Source organism: Rutilus rutilus (genome assembly GCF_951802725.1).
Source record: "Rutilus rutilus genome assembly, chromosome: 18".
In the NCBI taxonomy this organism is placed as follows: Eukaryota; Metazoa; Chordata; class Actinopteri; order Cypriniformes; family Leuciscidae; genus Rutilus; species Rutilus rutilus.
In genome coordinates, this window is record NC_140231.1 from 31,966,022 (window position 1) to 31,988,761 (window position 22,740).

The 22,740-nt window shown below is 38.4% G+C and overlaps 1 protein-coding gene across 1 annotated transcript; it reads left to right on the top strand.

The window, feature by feature from the left end:
- The first annotated feature begins 8,148 nt into the window (after positions 1–8,148).
- On the top strand, positions 8,149–19,606 carry LOC311277524 (uncharacterized protein). The gene is made up of 5 exons (XM_084387844.1): positions 8,149–8,263; positions 8,400–8,449; positions 16,984–17,197; positions 17,536–17,604; positions 19,296–19,606. The coding sequence occupies exons 2-5, from the start codon at positions 8,435–8,437 to the stop codon at positions 19,346–19,348; spliced, it is 351 nt and encodes a 116-aa protein (XP_084243970.1). The 5' UTR covers positions 8,149–8,263; positions 8,400–8,434; the 3' UTR covers positions 19,349–19,606.
- Positions 19,607–22,740: the final 3,134 nt, after the last annotated feature.

The window sequence follows — 22,740 nt, forward strand, 5'->3', positions numbered from 1 at the left end:
AACCTTTCTTTTGATCACTGCAGAGACCGCTCTTAAACAAAATATGGTTTATCTGGCATACCATTGGTTGATAAGTTAACTATGTCATTGAGGGTAACAAACAAGCTGAAACATGTGACAAATTCTTTCCTGGTTTCTTAAACATGCCCTGTAAATTTAATGGCTAGAGATTTATTGTCCAAATTGGAATTGATCATTTTTATTTCAAATGATGGTATGGAAGTGTTCAATTCCAATTTCAATTTCTTTTATGCAAATTACACCAAACTGGCATTATAGTTGGGCTTTAACTCTTTCCTTTGATCCATCCTCTGCTTAACAACAAATGTTGTCAGATTTAGAAAAACCACCAAGGAAAAAATTGGATCTTGATTTTATTGGTAGCCCAGCAATACCCTGCATTGATCTCTGTAAAACTAACACCTGCTCAACAGCCGCGGCGCTACCACTGGGCCCACTCATTTTAGGTCTGGGCCCACCCATTTTCTACTATGGTTTTGTACGTTTCTTCATTCGGATCTATTTGCGATCCATTCCATTCTAAACAAACAACGCAGTTTACATGCTTCGTCCTTGTTAGATTAGTCATTAAGATAATAATTAATAAATGCACGCATAATTATCAGTGAACTTGATAAATGTTGCAGATATGTTTTACTATGCATGCACAAACAAATGCCTTTCAACAACAAATGTGTGCAAAATTCAGAATAAAATGAATGTGCAGCAATTTGTACAAATAGAGAGTCTGTAGGCCTACTATACGTGTTGAAGCCATTAAATAAGCTCATTTAGTTTCATATTTGTTAAAATATTATAGTGTTATTTTTTCATCTATGTTGATTATGAAAAGTGAACCACATGAGTAAGATAGGATGCGCAATATATCAGGTGCCATGAGTGGGTCAGACATGATTTTGACCACTTAATTAAGTTTTGTTTGTATCAACCAATTGCCTGGATTTAATAAATAAGAATCAAATATATCAGACGATATAATCATGGAGGCGTCGGCGCGGTCACTTGCATTGCTCGTGAACTGGAGCGCATCTCATCCTAACTTAACGAAACTCAGCGTATGCCTCACAGACATGAAATATATCTTAAGAAAGCTTGAAATGTCTTTTTAACAATTTAAAACGAAAAGAAATAGGCTACTCTGTGATTATGTAATCCATGATGATGTGCATTTCTCTCTATAGGCGCGTTCTCTACGGAGATGGTGATCGTCAACTTCATCTTTACAGCTGTTGTTGCTGTTAATAAACTAAAAATAATAGCCCTATAATTTTTTTAAACAATAAATTAAATGAAATTGTAATTGCATTAAAAAAAGCAACTTTTTTTTTTTTTACCTATGCTAATTAGGCTACGCATTAAATTCAGGTAGGCTACTGAGTCGCTGTCCTCAGTGCCGCAGAAAAGCGCTGAAACGGAGATGAAGGGGAACCCATTTTTATTTTATTTTATTTTTCTGGAGGCCCACCTACAATCAAAATCCTGGCGCCGCTAGTGCTGCTCAATCTGCTCTTTTTCATTAGACACCAGTCAAGACCCACATCTCTGTGGGAAAGAAAGAAGGTTCGTGGGCAAACGTGGGGGTTTTCTCACTACCCAGTTAAAAAAAAGAAAAAAGAAAAGAAAAAACCTGGGAACTGGACTTGGTATAGTAGTAGGAAAAACTACATAAACCAAGAGGGGGTAAATGCGTATCCCGTAATGCAGCAATCTGTGTAGCAAGGAGAGAACACAACCCAAATTTGATTTTAAAAGTGTTTCAGAGGAACTTTCCAAAAATCTAGAAAAGTTTCCTTCCCCAAAGGGAAGTACCCTAAATTAGTATGTAGATGATTTAATGCTGTGTTCTCCCAACAAAATCACCTGTGAAATCGATATACGCGCATTACTGGATTTTAGCAGACAATGGGCACAAAGTGTCAAAATCAAAACTACAGTTAATACCGCAGGAAGCTAGGTACCTTGGTCACCTCATTTCAGCAACTGGTCACACGCTAGGATTTGAACAAATAGAAGAAGTTCCGCAAATTTCGAAATCCGTCACAAAATCCCAAATGATGTTATTTCTGGGAGTTACGGGATATTGTAGGCCAGGGATCCAAGATAAAGCAGACATTTCAAATCCTTTACTAACAGCAGCTCATGAGCAGAAAGCTCTAACTGACAAATTGGTATGGACTGACAGGACTGGACTGAAAAGGAATGACAGGTTGCATTTAAAAAAAATCAATTGGCTTTCTCCAATGCACAATGTCTGACTATTCAACATTTTTTGAACTCTTTGTTCCAAAAAAATAAAAATAAAAATAAAATAAAAAAAAATAAAATAATAATCGGGGTTCATGTCCACGGTTCTAACACAACCCCACGCTGATCGCCGTCGACCAATCGCATATTACTCCAAATGATTAGACACTGTTGTTAGTGGAATGCCACAGTGCCTTCATTCAGTAGCGGCCGCTGTTGAAGCTGTTTTAGCGTACTCGGTTTTGGTGGTATTCCACCTTTTAACTGTGTTTATTCCACATGCACACTCTGCTAATGCAGTCATGAACGGCTCATTTAACTGCCACCTGTTCGCTGCACTGGCAGAACATATCACTGATAATATTCAGTGTCACATTGAAATGGTGCACCATACTAAAATCCATCCACATTGCTACAGTACTGAGGATGACGGAGATCCTCATGACTGTACAACGCATTCAAAATTAATTATGTTGCTCAAAACCTACAACTTCCTTCAGAAATTAAAATCTGTAAATGTGCAGCACAAGAAAAAGCAATGAACAGCAAAGGATGCTGCACTTAACCAACAACAGCCAATCGCGTTAACCGCATTCACATCTCTGGTGCCCGATTATGTTCAGCTCCCACCAACGTTGATCGAAATTCAAAATATGGGCTACCGATCAGGAGAGAAAACGTTGGTCAGAGGGGGGTGCAAAATGTAAAGATGGGGTATGGAAAGATGCAAAAACAAAAAGCCTTCCCTGCCAAAACAATTGTATCTAAATTTCACAAAGGGGTCTCACGAGGCAGACCACACCTCAACTGGCAATGAAATGATCAAACTGGAACTTCCTGTGAGGCCCCATGATTTACAGTTGTGGCAGAGAAACTGTGTTAGAACTGTTACATCTGCGCAGCGAATAACGTGGGAAGACGAAGTAAGCCCCAAACTTAAAGCCGCCTACCCCACAAAAGAACTTCCTTTTCAGCACATAATGATGGATTTCTGCCAAAGTTATTGGATATTTATACGTGGAAGTTCTACGTCTTGTAAATGTTTTCAAAGTGGGTTGAGTGTTTCCCAGATAGAAAAGCTGATGCTACGGCTGTAGCTCTAATTGGAAAAGTTATCCCAAGATGTGTAGTACCAAAAATATTGTCCAGTGCTAATGGGACACATTTTGTAAATAAATTAATCACAAAATTGGCAAGCGGATTGAGAATAAATTTGAAAACTCATCCACAAAGTTGAGGCTCAGTGGAAAGGGCAAGTCCAGGGGCGTCATGCAAGCCAAAATTCTGGGGGGGCACAATCTGAGACGTTGCAATTGTTTTCTGACGGGTGATATGGATCATGTTAGGAGGGGTCAGGGGGTTTCTCCCCCTGAAAATGTTTAAATTCTGGCTGCTAAACATACCATTTCAATGCAGTTTGGGAGGGACAGAAATACCTTAACGGAGCTAGCAGCAACCCTCCTCTATCTGAGGACTAAGTTAAAGTATCTATTTTGTAAGTTTATGTAAAAGACAGGTTTATGAAAGAACTGTAAGCTCAAATTCAAAAGCTTTTGAAGTCTACTTCATTAAAGCATGTTTACAGACACACTTACTGTACACTTAGGCCTACTACACATGATTTTAAAAACAGTACCATTGCAGTTTTTAGGTTATGATTTTAAATTGGTATGTGACCTAAGAACGATCTTACATTAAAGGTACATAAAGGTGCTGAGGTCTGACTTTGTGGTGCTCTGAAAATATGCTAAATGCTTAATATGTGATGAAGGACTTTGAAAGAAGTTTGACAGATTTCAGTGCTGAATAAGGTTAACACTACCCCGTTTATTTGAAAATGGTTAATATTTGACAGAAATGTAAAAAAGTAATATGTAACATTACTTTAGTAAAATCATTGAAATACTGTAGTTACACTGCTCATTATTATGTTTCAAAACCGATCAGATAACGTTACTATGGCTTTGTATGGCAGTATCGTTAGCCAACTAGTTTACGGTTAGACTAGGCTAGCTATCGATAACGTTACACTGACACAACTGAAGTTAATGCTCTGAATTCGCAGCTAATATCAAATCCATAACTTTTTGATCAAGTTAAAATTTCCAGGTCAACCACAAATAATCCCACTACCTTTTAATATGATCCGATAACTAATTCAATGCCGATTTGTTGCTTTGCCCACTTACCACTTCAAGACCATCTGTAAAACATTGCCAGCTCAACGTGCGTTCCTATCGAAAGACGCGCGTAGCGCTCTAGATTTGATACACAGACACCATATTAGGAAAAAGGGGCGGGCTGATGCTGACCGATTTATTACACATCCAGAAGAATACATTTGAGTCGTTTTAGGCTCTGGTATATTATGGAGCATAATAGGAATAAAGTTGTGACAAAAAAATTATCAGGGAGGAAAAATCTGAGGGGGCACGTGCCCCCTCACTTTGAATGGGCATGACGCCACTGGGCAAGTCAGACTGTAAAAACCAAATAGACTTGATGGCCATAAGAGCCCGAAAAGGGGACCATGACAGACCTCAGCCCACATTAAATTCTTGCAGTTTGGCCTATGGGAGTGGGAATCAAGCCTCCTCCCCAGGAGGACCTTGCGGCGGTCGATGAACAATTCAGAAAGTATATGATGTCTTCAACTAAAACTTTAAAATATCCAATCGCAGGTGAAAGCTGCTTTGCCAGTTTTAGGTGACGAACCCCAACATTCCTACGAGCCAGGACAGTGGATCTGGGTCTAAGACTTCCTGAGGAAGGCGGGAATCTGTAACGTTAACTTTCAAATAATAAGGCTAGCTAGCCAATTTTGGCTGCACAAGGCCCGAGATTGGGAGCGGCAGCGAACAAATGAATGCTGCATTTTCATTTTGAAATTTTATTTAATGGGCGATCATTTGATTAACGTTAACGTTACCAAAAAAAAAAAAAAAAAAAAAAGAGTTTTACCAGGTTTAACATTCGCAATTACTTTAGCTACCATTGGTATAGTAAGTTAGCTAGTTAAACTAAATTACCAGACGTCACGCCTCTTCTATTTCTACATTAGCGTTTTTAGTGTTTTAGTTATGAGAATTAAAACAAGAAGACAAACAGGAATATTCGGCATGATTCACTTGGTGGTTTCTTACCTACAGTCCCGCGGAATCAAAATGTCGACGTCTTCGGATGTCAGTTGGAAACTGGTGTCCACGAAGCTGCGTCATGATTCAACCAATGACAACGCGTAGTCGATCTGATGACGTATCGAAACCTAAACTCATGTGCGGACGGGACAGCGACAGATTGACTCTCAAAGAGTTCATCACAGCTCCACATCAACACTAAACCAATATACTAACACTTGAGAGAGTTTCTGGTGAAACCTGACAAGTGTACTTTAAGCCCAGTTTACTCCAAACTTATGGTCTCTGTTTATAGATCACTTGCCTTTGGATGTGAGAAAATATAGTCATGTGTGCCAATTAGGGCTCTCTGGGGTGTGGGGTTCCTCCTATACTGGAGGTGGGCACTGCAACTTTGCAACTTACAAAGAATGGTCTGGGTTCTTTTGTGTGTTCTGATGTTCTTTTGTGTTCCAAATGACATGTATCACTCTCCACTTTAGGCTTATGTTAATGGTATACAGATTTATATGATGATAGATTTATGCATGGGAAATATTTTCATGTGTTTCTGTAGGTTTTGATTGTTAAACTTTGTGACTAACCTAGTCACCAATATTATTATTTATAATTGGTATTATTCTTATTTTGTTTTATTATTGCTACTGTAGTCCCTTTATCTATTTATTTATTATTTATTTTGAATATGTTTATGCATGCATGTTATCATTTATACATACATTTATGTGATTCTGGACCACAAAACCAGTCACATGGGTAAATTTTGATTGGAAAAAGATTTGATAAATAAGCTTTCAATTGATGTGTGGTTTGTTAGGATAGGACAATATTTGGTCGAGATACAATTTGAAAATCTGGAATCTGAGGGTAAAAAAAATAAATAAAAAAAACATTGAGAAAAATCGCCTTTAAAATTGTCCATTTATGTTCACGATTCGCTGCATTCACTCACAAAAATACATGTTTTATATATTTACGGTAGGAAACGTACAAAATATCCTCATGGAACATGATCTTTACTTAATATCCTAATGATTTTTGGCATAAAAGAAAAATCGATAATTTTGACCCACACAATGTATTGTTGGCTATTGCCACAAATATACCTGTGCGACTTATGACTGGTTTTGTGATCCAAGGTCACATATGCCAGAAAAATTGAGTAGCCTGATCAGTCCTGAAACAAATAGTGAGATGGAAGAGAGCAAACGCTGTAAGCAGCCCTCACTTCAAAGAAATTAGCAGAAATTAAGAAAATGGTTACTCAGGGTTTTGATTCTGATTGGAAAGGTCAACAACATCTTGACTGGCTATAAACAAAGAAAGAGCCTTGTATTGCTTACAATGATTAATTATGGGTCCGGGATCATGTCCAATTGGGAAAAGTGTGACTAAAGTGAAACAAACTTTGTGAAAACCCCTTAGAATATGTTAAGTGTTTCCGTGCAGCTTATGAAAATGAATGTGCTGCCAATAATAATTTCACTATTGTGATTGAATCCGCCACAGGTGGACTGACAAAATAATACAGAGATCTGCTTATCAGTGGCCCTGCTTACATTGGGACACACTGCTTCAAGGCTGTGCAGTAAGTTGGAGCTGTTTGCATGTTCATAATGATGAACTAACATTTTGAAGCAGCCTATGGAAAGACCATATATGGTGGTATTGGACCCCACATTGGTCTAAAACGGGGGACTGAAGGGGTGGAAGTGAAGTAAGTGAACTGAACACTTTTTACAAGCAAGTCAGTAGGCCTAAGTAAGGAAAGAAAGAAAGAAAATTTACAATTGACGGTAAAGCATTGGTTTGTTTGGATGCAGTAAAGTAGATAGATTTGCTGACATTAGCAATTAGGCCTATATAGCCTAATGAAATCTGTAAAAAAATAAATGAACAGAGCATTTAACAATGGTAGTTACAAGCAAAACCACACTTCTCATTATTAAATGGTTTATAAAACAAGTTGAAAAATCAAATAAAAAAAACTATTTAAAATAATGAAGTAAAAATAAAACAGTGCAAGCCAAGGTAATTTTCTAAATGGGTGGTGTGGTGTGTTGATTGAAAAGCTTTTAAGTCTATACAATCATTTCCAGTTTCCAGTTTCCAGTTTCCAGTGAACAGGATGTTAGGATTCAGCTTCAGGAAAGACCTTCTCATAGATCATACTTACTGTGTATAACAGAGAATTCTGTGTCGAATTCAGGGAAGGACGCCCATCAGGAGCAGGGTTTTTTTTTTTTTTTACTGTGAACTAGATGACCAGTCCATCCCTGATCATCACAAACAGTGGACCACCCATCTCTACCAGCGATAAGAACAGTGAACTCCTGAACATCGAGTTGATGATGGGAAGTTCGGATCATGTTACTGACTCGGATCTTAGAATCTCATTCGTCAAAACGAACGAATCTTTTTTTCAAGTAATTTCGTTCATTGCAGCAGAATATAATTAAACTGTTACATGTTAATAGCCAAATTCCCCAAACACAGAAAATGTTAACACATTTGGAATAAGAAAAATGCAATGCAAGGACAAGACCAAATTATGAGAAACAGAAACGATTAATTCATTGCTTGTATGGGTCTTCAGGCTATGCAGTCTGTTAGTTCACCTCACCTCCCGATCTAACCCGTTCGTTCATCCCGAGTCTTCGGGGTCGAGCATCTACTGTAAAAAAAGGTTCGAGCACTGATCTATAAAGAGTCCTTATAGATCAGTGGGTTCGAGTCATTCGTTCATCACGTGACAGCTCGAGTCGCTCACACATCACCGCACAGATCTGCTTCAGTAGAGCCTCTGACTGCACCGAGAGAGTTTGCAATTAACACACACATACATTTTTTGGGAAATCCTGGTGAGTCAGAAACAGCATTCCTTACTTTCACTTCATTTTTATTTTACAGAATAGAAAAACTCCAAATGCCTATCTCCAAAAAGTTTACTTTTCTCGACGTCACATTTATGCTTTCTTCAAATGGGGGTTGTTACAGATTTTGCGCAAAACATCGCCGAGCCTCAGGAGAAAATGGGGGCAGCAAATGTAAGTCATATTTTTCATTTAAAAGTTTGACAGAGCTAACATAATGCAGCTTATGAACTTCATAAGTATTTCACATTGTAATGCAGTTGTTGTTTTGATATAGCCTATTAATTTTGCTTCTTTCAATTTGGTACTTTAAATATACATTTGTTCATTTAGCAGATGCACTATCTGTGTAAAAAAAAAAAAAAAAAAAAAAAAAAAACAGAAATCACAAAAAAAAAAAAAAAAACTGACAATGCATAAAGGCAAAACATTTTCACACAATAATTGGAATGTTTCAGAACAGTTAAAACATGATTGCAAGAGGAATAAACTAAACCACACACACAAATATACATATATATTTGTAGTAGCTCAACATTAAAGGTACAATATGTATCTTTTTTGCTTTAAAAATAGCAAAAATCACTATATCTATGTTATATATATATTTTTTTGTGTGTGTACTTACATTATCCCGACTGTTTCCAACAACTTTCAAACCAGAAGAAATTTGTAATTTAATTCGAAGACACGTCCCGTTTCTTTATTTCCGTTTTGTCGCCGTCAATGGCGTCATATCCGCGTTGTCCCGGGTTTCCGCTCGTACTGCCATAGCAACCAGAGCCCTCTGATAGTAACCAAGGCGACTAACGTGGACAATTGTGTAGTTCGCAATGTCTATTTGCACGCTGTTGTTGTTTCGTTCAAACATTATGGACCATGGCAAGCAGACTTTGGATAAAAAAGGAGAACTAAAACGAGAATCAATATCAGCGCGGTGTTTTCGAGATGCCGAGAGCTCCCATAGACAGTATATAATCGAGAGCTCCACGTCCGAGACTTCGACCGCTCCTACATGTACTTTATTAAACAGGTGAGCACATTTACATAAAACTAATCAATGTTATATAGTTCAACAATGATAAAATGTTAGAATATGATCTGTATGTTATTCTAATGTTGATCTAGCTCACTGCTAGTCTCATACAGACAAACTAACACATAACGTTACATTTCAACACATTCAAATGCAGTTTAGTGTGATAGTGTAATGTTAGACCAAGTGAAACAGCGCTGCGTTACCTCACAAGTTTAATTTGTCTAATAAACTGACCTGTGAGTTGTAATTCTGCACTTGCGTGTAGTTCGGTAGAATGAAATGTCCATATTCCTTTTATATCCGCGGGACTCGCGTCGCGTGTGGAGCTGATAGCTGTCTCTTAGCAATCCCGACCTGCTTCATATCACAGTCATGATAAAAACATTGATGTATTCACTCATCCATAAACATTATTAGATCGGTCGGCTTGACGTTGACGACAAGATCCATAATTCTTAGCAAATGTTGCGTCATCAAACTACGCCTTTGTTATTGTAAGAGGTTAGCGACCCCTAGCGGCGAAAAAAGTTACATACTGTACGTTTAAAATAGCAATAATGTCACAGGTTCAGTAATGGCTAGTACACACTGCAACCAAATTCACTAACAAACTATTTTACCTGCATTTTTCGGGAGTTAATTCAGTTGTGGAATGCAGTTATTACTGTAAATTACTGAACAGAACGGCATTAATCACTAAAAACGAATTGAACTGCAGTGTGTAAGTGGCGCATGACTTTCTATGTCATCTTGCATCGGTTGAGGGAATTTTCTGGAATAATATAAAGTTAGCCATGTTTGATTCTACTTGTTGATTAAGGTTAAAACACAACATCATTCAGATTTGCTTTCAGTTAACTTGAAGTACTAATGCATTATCCTGTCTTGATAGTTAATATAGTTTGTTGGTTTTGTCAACAAGCTCGTCAAATGTGTTTTGTGCAAATCTGCTTTCTAGGACTGGGTAATATGATGAGGATGATGATATATGGAAGTAAAATAATGTCAAATGTTTTTGAAACAAAAAAGCCTGTTGAATTGCACTACTTGAAAAAAATAGGCATTGCATTAAACATGCTTGCATTTTAATGCATTGTATTTTTAGGCCTTGCATTTTTATGGGCTGAAATTCAACATAATTGAATATTTAAGCTGTGAATATTTCAATTAAAAACATTTCAAACACATTTTCATTATTAAAAAATAAATAATCCATATTCACCTTTCATATTTCACTTCCAAAATATTCAAACTGTTTAAAAGTACAACAGGCATTTTTCGGTCCATTTTATTTCGCTTTGCAAATTCGCTTCCACAAATTCAGTGGTTCAAATTCGACAGTAAATTCAACATTGACATCCTGGAACTGCAGGAAAAGCAGTAGATTACCGAGCATACTCTCCATCTGCTGTTAGTCGACCTCACCAGCAGGAGGATTGGATAACACTACGACCAATCGCAACAAGACCCCACGCTTAGCTACCAGCGGAGCTAACTGGTAGATTAGAGACTTGCCGTATCCGGTCGGCAAAACAGCAAAAACGTCCTTCTTGCAAAGGAACGATTCGAGCAGCGTCTTCTGTTCCTGTTTTAGATAAAAAGCCACGTCTAACTCGTTCATTGTAGCGGCCAAAGCCGTTTCAAACAACTGGTGTTCATCCATAGCCATCTTGCAATGTTTACTAATGACTTTGACGTCACAGCGCTGTCGTCTCTGTTTAGCTCGCCTCTACTCTGGATTACCAGGGTAGCGATGATATAAAGTGAGAATCGATTTAGCCTTTTCTATACCCTTTATATATCGCAGAATGCAAATATATCTGTGAAGCTTTTGGTTTAGCAGGAATTATTGACTCGTTAGCAGTAGCGGTTTTAGGCACGGGCGAACCGGGCAATCGCCCGGGGCGGCATTTTTGGGGGGGCGGCGCCGCCGGCACGAAAAAAAATAATAATAATCTGCGCCGCGAAGCGGATTTCTATTATCTATCATTTCACTGTGTGGGGAATTGGCAAATTTGCGCCCCCTGCAGCTGCAGGCGCCCCTACTTGCTGAGAAGATGCCGCGCACAGAAGCTGTTTGTTTGAGAAGGGGAAAGGGGAGGGGGCGCGGAGGCGCGGGCGCGGATGACAGTTCACCTCTGGGTCTCTCCCAAATGGAACGGACAAGGGGGGGGGGATCCATATAGTTATCTAAGTCAGTCACACCTCGACTTTCTTCCAAATAACGCACATTTCATTCATAATATTATAAATACAGGCCTCTATATTTCCTGCACATTTTTGTTTTTCTGAATGGTCTGAATAAAAATAGGTAATACAAAACGATTACTTGGTCACCACCACCAAGGTGAATTGGTTTAGTCTTGACTTCTGGTCGTGACTCGTGAGTGACAGTTGGGATGGGGGGGATCAGGGGAAATCTGTTGATTGTCGATGTCGAGTGCCAAATAAGAGATGGACAAGAAAGGTCAAAGCCATCAGGTGTCCAATTTAGAAACGAGCGAAAGATAAAGGTATGCAACTATGTTTTCTCTGTATTATTACGGTATCCATGTCATGAATGAAGGGGCAATATTAATTGGTGGGTATAACTCTTATTTGTTATCCTTTTTGCTATGATTCTTGCTATGCTTAACAATAATTCGGTTTTAACTCAAACACGAGATCTAATTTCACCATAATATTGTGCTTTGCAACAAAACTGTGACAAGTTCAGTTATTACACTGCAAAAAATGCTTTTCTTAATTAGTATTTTTGTCTTGTTTCCAGTCCAAATATCAAACATTTCTTAAATAAAGATGCATAACGTTAACAAAGTGGTAAAATGACATAAGATATTAAGTCTTGTTTTCTGGGGAAATATTTTTTTTTTTTTTTTTTTTTCAGAAAACAAGACTTAATATCTTAAAATTGAGTGAAACACTTAAAATTGAGTTTTTGCTTAAAACAAGCAAAACATGATGATCTGCCAATGGGGTAAGAAAAATTACCCCCCCATTAAAATTAAAGGGGGGGGGGGGGGGGCGCTCGAAGGGGGTCTCGCCCAGGGTGTAATTCAATGTAGAACCGCCACTGCTCGTTAGAGCAAAAAAGCAACATGGATGAATGAGTAATAAAGAGCAAGACGTGCTTGATGTTAAAAGGAGTTATTGAAAGTGCGAAAAAGGAACTCAAATTCAGTTTTCACACTCTGACAGGCTGCTAATTAGCTCTTAGAGTGTGTCATTAATGTTAATCATGCAAAGTACAAAGAGAAAAATCAGACTGAATAACTCTTGTAGCTTTAATAAGTATTTGTCTGTATTTAATTTACAGAGTGAAGACTATATACACTAAAAAAAATAATGTTGGCTCAGAAAAAATAAAAATAAATGATGCAACATTGTAAGGATCCGTTAGAGGCAAATAATAGAGAACCCAAGTGCAGTTTATTACAGATAAGATCAAACATGAAACAAAAACATAGTGTGGCATGAAAACAGGAAAGACAGGAAGGAACATGAACAGACTTACAACCAGAGATCTACAGGAAACAATGTGTTGGGTCCGAGTCCACCTTTGTCGAGTCCGAGTCGAGTCCAAGTCAAGTTTAAAGACCCGCCCCTCTTAGTTACTGTTGCTACGTCCGCCAAGCCATTCTGCTCTCACTCCACATGTTCTCACACAGTGAAAAATATATTGCGGAGCAAAGAAGACACTGACAGTGTGCCAACAGACAAGACAGAGCCGGTTCCTTTTGGTATAAAATAAAATCTTAGCTTTCAAATTGAATAAATACCGCCTTAGTTCAAGCAGCATGTGAACTGATCATCTATTTTAGTTATAGCACAAATTAAACATGAATGAATGAATGATGTCAATACACACCATTTTTCAAGATCAAATCCACTGTCTGGTTTGGTTTCTTTGTCAGACAAAAATGGTGGATATCTGTATTATGATTGGTCACATCTTTTAGAATCTGCAAGGTAATGCTCAATAATGCAACACGATGCATTAAGAGCCAGGTGTAAACTTTTAAGCAAGAAAATGGTGATGATGTGTACATTTGTCTTATTTTCTTTTACATGTTATTATATCTTATTTAGCCTCTGAAGGGCAGTACTAAATTAAATAAACTTTTAAACAAAATAAGAGCAATTTACACCAATTTACACGCCCTGGCTCTTAATGGATGTTTCCTTCTTGAGCATCACTGAATGTTTGCAGCATTTGTAATACGAGTTGTGTATGAGTTCCTCAGTTATCACCAGTGTGAAAAGATGGATCTCAAAATCATACAATCACTGCTAGTAAGGAGTCAAATATGTGGAAGGGCAGCTATGGGGTTATGGGCTGGAACAGACACCGGCTCAGGAACAGACATGGTGGCGGCCATCTTGGGACGAGACTCTGGCGTGGCGGTGGCCATCTTGACCGAGGGCTCACGGGTTGTAGGTGATGAAAGGCCACAAAATAGCTGTGGCCACTACGAGAAGCGCTGCATCTTCCAGAGCTGACTCATGTGCGGCAATCTTGTCTGAAGACACAGGCACAGTAGGCATGATGGGAACAGTCTCCGGCTCGGCAGACCCGTCGTGAGGAAGCTCGAGCTCGGCAGACCCGACGTGAGGAAGCTCGAGCTCGGCAGACCCGACGTGAGGAGTCTCTGGCTCGGCAAACTCGACGTGAGGAGTCTCCGGCTCGGCAGACCCAACTGCTGGGTTCATGGTCATGAACATGAACATGAACATAGACTTACAACCAGAGATCTACAGGAAACAATACTTGACAAGACATGTCACTTCTAGTTTAGCAGAGTTGACAACACTTTCAACTAAATTTCAGCAGTTTAATGTTTGCAGTTTACAGTTAATAAAAATAAAATAATTGTTTCGAGCAAAAGAACCAAACAAATGCAACTTAAAAGTAAAAATTATTCATTCTGATTCATATTAAAAATGAAATATTGTTGAACATGTGTGTCATAGTGTGGTATGAAGCAGGGTGCGATTGCTAATGAGAGACAGATATCAGCACTACACGCAAGTCCCACAGATATAAAGGAATAAGGACATTTAATTTGACCGAACTACCCTCAAGTGCTTTATTACTACTCACACAGGTCAGTTTATTAGACGAATGAAACTTGTGAGGTAACGCAGCGCTGTTTCACTTGGTCTACACTATCACACTAAACTGAATTTGAGTGTGTTGAAAGTTATAATGTTATTCTATGTGTTTGAAATGATATAACCCTGGAGGCAAGTTGAACCCAAATGCAACTTAAATCAGCAAAACATGATGAAACAGAGGCATGACCAGGCATGAAACTCGAAACTCAAAACAAGAACATCAACAAGAAACATTCAATACTTGACAAAGACACAGGGCAAACATGAGGGTTTAAATATACAAGACTAACGACTAGACAAGGGACACCTGTGAACATTTAAAGGAACACACCGACTTTTTGGGACTTTAGCTTATTCACCGTATCCCCCAGAGTTAGATAAGTCCATACACACCCTTCTCATCTCCGTGCGTGCCGTAACTCTGTCTGACGCACCCACTGCTAGCCTAGCTTAGCACAAAGACTGGAGGTAAATGGCTCCAGCAAGCATACTGCTCCCAATAAGTGACAAAAATAATGCCAACATTTTCCTATTTACACGTTGTGATTTGTATAGTCACAGGGCAAACCTGAGGGCTTAAATATACAAGACTAAACTAGACAAGGGACACCTGTGAACATTTAAACAATCAACCAATGACAACATGACACAACAGGGGCACGTTCAGGTTCAAAACGGTGCGCAACGTTTTGCTACGGTTTTCGAGTTGAACGTCATGTTTCCTGGAAACGGCGTGCACCGGTTTGCAACGGGGTTTGAGATACGTTTTCTCTTGTTTGGTGGGTGTGTCAGAACTGCAGTCCAATCAGCAGCAACATGTATATAAAGCACGCGGTATTAAAGTGAACTCGCACAATGGGTTCAAGGAAAGTCATTTACAAATGTGTTCGATGCAGCTCGGTATACGCAACAACTGAGGATATTATATTATAAGACATGTTTTATTGTAAAAACATACAATACATCAACATAATGATGTAGTTGTTTATATTTTTAGCTACATTGCAAGTGTATGATATTTGGTATAGAAATAAACAATGGTAATTAAGTGCTTTTCCTAAAAATGAGAAAGAAAATACAGGGTATTAAAACAGTATAAACTACAAATAAAGTCAGTATGTGAGGCTAAATAGATGTGTTTTAGTCTGAATTAGGTAAGATGTGTGCTTCCATTTCAGTTTCAGCAATCCCTTCACTCGATTGGGATGTTCTCTTTTGTTCTGGGCGGCAAGTGCAGTAACTGTGACATCGGGCATATTTTGCCTATTAAACATATTTATACCGACTTCATCAGGCTCAGAAAATTCTTCACAAAGAACACAAAGAATGGCCTTCTCAGCTGCCATAGTTGCAACTCTTGCGTCATCAGAACAGTGTGTTCAACGCAGAGGTGTTACAAATACTTTGTTACCTTACTTAAGTAGAAATTTGGGGTATCTATACTTTACTGGAGTAATTATTTTTCAGACGACTTTTTACTTATACTCCTTACATTTTCACGCAATTATCTGTACTTTCTACTCCTTACATTTTAAAAATAGCCTCGTTACTCCTATTTCATTCCGGCTTGTCGTCGTTAAAAAAAAAAAATTGGCCAATTACACAAACGGTTTAGATCTGAGTCCCGCCTCCTGAACACACATCGCTAAACTGATTGGCGTTGTGGTGTCTTTCTAACTTGTGAGAGGCTGTAGTCACATTTGGTTGTGCGAAGCGCGAAAACTCCTCCGAAGGAAACCTAGATGCGGTAAGCGAGGGAGAAATCGGGGCAAATCGCGTCAAATATTGATTCAGAGAGAGAGAGAGAGAGAGAGAGAGAGCATTAATTGCATTTTTTTCCTTACATTACTTTTACTTTTATACTTTAAGTAGTTTTGAAACAAGTACTTTTATACTTTTACTTGAGTAAAAAGCTTGAGTTGATACTTCAACTTCTACAGAAGTCTTTTTAAACCCCAGTATCTATACTTCTACCTGAGTAATGAATGTGAATACTTTTGACACCTCTGGTTCAACGCATCACCATTTCTGTTTAAAAAACGTTGTGCAACGTTTTGTCGGGGTAGAACGCAGCCCACACAAGGGAACACATGACAGGATCACATGACTAGAACGGGATCACGTGACAGAAAAGAACAAGAAACAAAAAACAAAACCCACAAGGTGACAGTGTTAGTTTGCCTGTATGAGACTAGCAGTAAGCTAGATCAACATTAGAATAACATACTGATCATATTCTAACATTTCATCATGTTGAGCTATATAACATTGATTAGTTGTATGTACATTGGAATTTCTCTGAAATTAAAAATCTTGGGGAACTTTTGGGATATTGTTAGTACTCAACTGCAGGAAATATATCTATCACATTATGCAAGTGATTTTTGGATATTTTATTACAAAATTCTTACATAATATTGTACCTTTAACAGTGTTCCTGTGAACAGATAAAACGTATATGGTGAATTCACTCTTCATTTGCAGTGGATAAAACCATGCTTTTTCTAATAAAAAAAAACTTGTAAAAATACAATCTTAATGTTACATCATGCAGTCAAGTGAGAGAGAGAATGAACATCTTAAAAAAGCAGCGATGGAATTGGATAAAAGATCGAAGGAAATGGATAAAAGAGCGGAGCAACTGGACAAAAAGGAGAAGGAACTGGATATAAGGGAGAAGGAACTGGATAAAGGAATGAAAGAACTGAAGAAGGCTGGAGGAGTTGATCTTTTGAAACGCAAAAGCGAAGAATCAGAGGCACCTAACAGTAAGAATTATGGTTTTGATTCACATTTTGACTGATGCATATGATGACAGAGGAGCAAAAGTCAGTCATAATCTCAGCTAAATCAAAAACGACAAAAATAATTCTTTAAATAAATAAGATGTGTCCTTTGATGCATGAAAATCATAAAAACTGTAATAAACTGATAAACGAGGTGACGGTGAGCCTATGACCTGCATCATTATTTCATGGATCAAAAAAGAAAACTTACATTTCCCCTACTCTGAGCTTTATGCTATGTTTGATAAAGCATCATCTTTATGTCAATTTTATTGTGCAATTCAAACAATGAGTGTTTGTTTGATGCTCTTTAATGACAGATTGCGGTTGCTGGTATAATCAAGCGGCAGAAGGAGAGGAACCAGTTTCCTTCTTCTGTCAGAACACAGGTTTGATCTTCCTTCTGCTTTCTTCTTGATTTGTTTTCCACGTGCGTTCGCACACATCAGGGGTGTGTTTCCCGTACAACGACGTAACTCGCTGCTTAACTACCATAGTACGATGCATCGTTGAAGAAATCCACTAGCTAGTCACGACTGTTTCCCGAAACCATATTGTCGCAAAGTGGTCGTTCAACCACGTTGGTTAAGGATTTCACGCACGTGGAGTTTTTTTAATGAATCTGCTTGAGATCGAATTAACGCTAGATGTTTTGCTATAAATTACAGACATGGCATCTGAGGACTATTTCTCATTTTTCTCTGTTATTTTGCTCTATTTCCAGATTCAATCGTAGGATCGTTCTTATGTACTAGAGCACGTTCACACATGCGCAGTCTTCAAAAACGGTGCTTTAAATATCTGGACAAAGACGTAAATGACATTTGTATGTATTACAAATAAAATATAATAGATTGTAGCCTACTGAATGTCAGCTAGCCTATTTTGCTCAAGATAAGGATTTATTAAAGGGGTCATGAACTGGCTTTTTTTTTTAAACATATTGTTGTCTGAGGTCAACTTATGACGTTCGCTTGGTTTTTACATTTAAAAACATCAAAATGAATAAATAATAGGCTATTTTCTACCCTGGTTTGAGCCTAGCTCCTGAAACGCTCGGTTTTTATGGGCGTGCGCCGCATTGAAGACTTGGAAGTAAACGCCCACTGCTATGATTGGATAACAGTTTTGCATATTATAATGAGTTTCATGTAATGCGTGAATCGGTGGGCGGGGCTAAACAGGCAGTGCTGAAGTAGGCGTTGATCTTCTGCGGAGGCGGGGTTTGAGACCCTTTGACGTCATAGATCCCCACTTTGAAAAACCTGTCGTTCGCTGCGCCTGGTGTCAGTAAAAGCTTTTATTGGACTAACAAGGAAGTTTTCAGTTCTGAAACTTACAGGATATTCTTATATGACGACATGTCGACATCTTATATGTCAAAAGCTCGAGGAAAATTTGATTTCTCAGTTCATCACCCCTTTACATACCTGTCAACCCTCCTTGTTTTCCCGGAATTCTCCCGTATTTTACCTTGCTATCTCACTATCATCCCGTTTAAATATTTTCCTGTATTTCTCCCGTATTTTTAATCTTTCTATAAACTTTTTTTTTAAATCCCACTGGGCGCAAACCAGTTAAGCAGAAATCCCGCCCTGCAGCTAATTTCATTGTTTAAGGTTACAATGACGGGTAGGTTTAGGGATCAGTGTTTGGTGTAGGCTCCGCTGAAGTAGATTGGGGGGGGGGGGGGGGGGGGGGTGTCATGCACACTGGAAACTCTGGTTACCACAGGTCGAGAGCTGTCGTTCCAAAAACACAAGTTTGCGATGCTGTTTGCGAATGTTCGTTGGAACGATTGTTTCGGGAAACACAGACTCGTTGAACTGCTGATAACGACGGAACTTGCAACCATAGTTTGCTAACGACGCTTTCGGGAAACACACCCCAGTTTGTGTTTCAGCGCGTCCACTTGGTTTTGCTCACCTGTCTCCCGTTATTGCTTGATTTCTATGCCATATCTACGCTTCCTTCCTCTTTGTTCTCTGCCAGTGTGTTCTGTGCTTTTTGCTGTTCACCTGCCCGTTTTTTTTTTTCTTGTCTAGTTTTCTGATATCTGACATGTTTTTTCTCTTCCCAGGTTGTCCGATTCCCCGTTCCTCTCCAGGAGTCCTTGCTCTCTGTTGCTGTTGACCAGTTTTACTATTACTGGTGCTGGAGTTTAGATTTCCCAGGTTTACCGATCGCCTCTCTCTCTGCATTGCTTTGTTGCTGTGAACACCTGCCTGTTTCCAATTGTGAGTTAGGGTTTCCTTGTTAGTTCTGTTTGCCCCTCGCCTGACCATCCTGACATTGATTCTCGTCTCACGATCCGGAGTTGATTTCCCTGGACTCTGCCTGATTTCTGTACTGTCTTTATTATTATGCTTCAGTAAATTGTGGTTAAGTATTCTTCTGCTTTTGGGTCCTTCCTTCCTGAGATTGTAACATCATCACTTAATTCACTTCACATCAATGTTACAATAACATTAGGTAAGGTATCTATTTCCAATACTGTAGCTTGTTAACTGGCTAGAACAAATTTATTGATTAGCTTAAAGGATTAGTTCACTTCAGAATTAAAATTTCTTGATAATTTACTCAAGCCCACGTCATCTAAGATACTCAAATCTTTCAAAAAAGTTTTAGAGGAAAACTCAAAAAAGTTTTAGAGGAAAACATTCCAGGATTTTTCCGGGGAATAAGGGTCTTATCTAGCCAAACAATTGTTCATTTTCTAAAATAAATAAACATTTATATACAGAAGAAAGACATAAATATCTTGGAAGACGTGGGGAAATTTTAATTCTGAAGTGAACTAATCCTTTAATGTTTAGTGCATTATTGAATATATGAGCCTACAATATATTATATAAAAGCATTATATTTTTACTTAACAATTGATGACTTATTATAATCTAATTCTGTCAACTTCAGTCCAAGATGTTCCACTCAATGTTATGTGTATAGCTAAACACTGACTACTGACTGTATAGCCTGCATCCATACACAGATCATGAAGGGAGCATGCATCAGTTCGGGAACTACGCTGGACTTCATATAGCATGAACTGATGCCAACGCTCAACTGGACAACAGCCAAAAATCTATGACATCACCTACACCTCACTCTTAAGAAAAATAGTTCTACACAGTTCCAAATGAGGGTTCTTCGGCTTGTAACAACAGAACAGAACCCTTTTTCGTGCTAAATAGAACCCTTTTTCTAAGGTTCCATAAAGAACCATGCTTTGAAAGTGCTGTAGGACCTTACTGGTGTTATAAATAACATTTTCAACAATATTTATTTTCATTAATATTAGTATATTTTTCATATTAATAATACAACTATATTATTAATTATACTATAAATATTATTTTTTGTATTTATTAATATTGTTTTTAGTCCTCTATCTGCCTGGTCTTATTATATCTTGTAACCATTTGGGTTTTAGATAATAAAACAAAAAAACAGCTTGTTGTGTCAATTAGGTAGGCCTACATTTATTTTGTATTGACAATGGCAGATTGTAGCAAAAATGACAGTGCTCTAACAACAGAGGTTAGCTGATAACAATTGATATAGAACACGATATTGATGTAATGAAGACCAAGTTCCAGTGAAACATCTTCACGATCCCCTATGATGTCTTTATGTCCTTCATTATGTGTGTATTCTGACTGGCAGTTTCTCTCTGCAGATGATGAGGTTATGATACGTAACAGCATCTGTTAAAAATAATAAGTGGTATAAAGTCATGGGATAGCTTTAATGTTTCTTTTGGGACTGGGTATGTTTAGGGATAAAGTAATAATTAAAAAAAAAAATCTAACAATATGGACCATACATTCCATATGTCTGTTACTTGCAGTGTGGAGAAGAGAAGATGAGTATCCTTATAGTCCAGTCATTTTAAGCCAAAATGGGGGTCAACCTTGAACAAATTGCAACAGAAGCAAATTTAACTGATTTTGTATCCTCAATATGTCCTGAGTAAGGGGGAAAAAAAGCCCAGAAGAATCCCATTAGGGGAAAGTTTAGAAAAAGACCCAAATATAGCCTATTCATACGCCTATTCATTCTTTTTCTCACGGGAATAGGGTAAAAATTTTAACCTTTAGATATCACCATGAAAATTACTGAGTTGATTACTTACATCAAGACAACAACAACAAAAAATTTATTACACGTTTTTTTTAATGGTTTGTTAACATGGACAAACGGTGCATAATCTAATTACATATGTGCTAATTTGCATACATACCACAACAGATCTAAACATTGGGTCTAGCAGGTGAAAATGTCTTGTTGAATCTTGTTGACACATAACAGTAAAATACCTGATGTTAAAGGGACACTCCACCCATTTGCATTAAGCTTTGCATTGTTAGAAACCCAGTCATACTATTGAATGGTCGTGCAACACTCTCATTTTCCCCTGAGACGGGAGAAATCCGTTATTTACCTTTTACACTTCCTCCTACAATGACGCAAAAATCGTCATTTTGCGTCATTGTAGGAGGAAGTGTAAGAGGGGGGGATTTCTGTTGAGACTACAAGCACTAGTTCCTCATCTTTCCCAGGGGGCGGGACCCGCTCACGCTACAGACCTATTACAGATCAGTGGGTGGGACTTTACTCTCTGAAACTGAAAGCAATATCCTCCATCTTGTTTGAAGCTAAGCTAACAGGCGCTGTGGAGCCAGATGTAAAGTTATGACAATAGCGGAGGAGAGTGCTCAATATGATATAGAAGAAGAGGATTTCGGAAGTCTGATGCTTGAATCAGGTGTTTGTGGCTACCTTTACAAGCCGCATTATAGCGAAGAGCAGCCGAGGCAGAAGACCTGCCTGCCGTGGACGAGGAGCCCGGACTGGCTCGAGTTAGGGCGGACTGGTGGCGCCGGTGATCTCACTATGCAACTCATAGACTGTAAGATGCAACTACGAACACAGAGATAGAGTCCGTCTGCGGCAAAGAATTTCAACGATGACAATTTCTCCTGGACGAAATCTCTGAATCAGACGAGGACACGGACGTTTGTGTTGAGAACTATCCTAGTTTCGCACCGCATATGTTCTGACTGAACATCCAGGTACCATGCAATAATTCACCTTTTCGAAAGAAATACAAACGAGGAGTAATGAGTTCGCCAACTAACTAGACATTTTGTGTGAATGTGAAATGAATTTCAAGCTCTGGTGGTAGCTAGCCTTGTAGACGGAAGAGTGATTTCTCTTATAGGCAGATATGCGCTTTCTGGATTAGTGGGAGTGGCTTGCGGAGCTGTGCAATGTGGTGCATTGTGGGAGTTGTTGTCTTTCATACAAATGCGTCCTGAAGTTATTTTTTGTCTTTCCTCGGTCACGAAGGCACCAAATTCAAAATTTATTTTACATTTCGACTACATATATGACCCACTTTAAATAAAAAAACAATGTTCAAATGGGTGGAATGCCCCTTTAAGGTATGAATGGAACCCATTTAGGCTACCCATGCGCATTAATACAAAGAGACAAGAAGAAGTATTTTAGAAACCAGCCTT

Excerpts from the sequence above, each read along its gene's own strand:
- LOC311277524 (XM_084387844.1), top strand. Across the intron at positions 17,198-17,535 it reads AGAATCAGAGGCACCTAACA|ATTGCGGTTGCTGGTATAAT; the intron begins GTAAGAATTATG and ends CTTTAATGACAG. Across the intron at positions 17,605-19,295 it reads CTTCTTCTGTCAGAACACAG|GTTGTCCGATTCCCCGTTCC; the intron begins GTTTGATCTTCC and ends TTCTCTTCCCAG.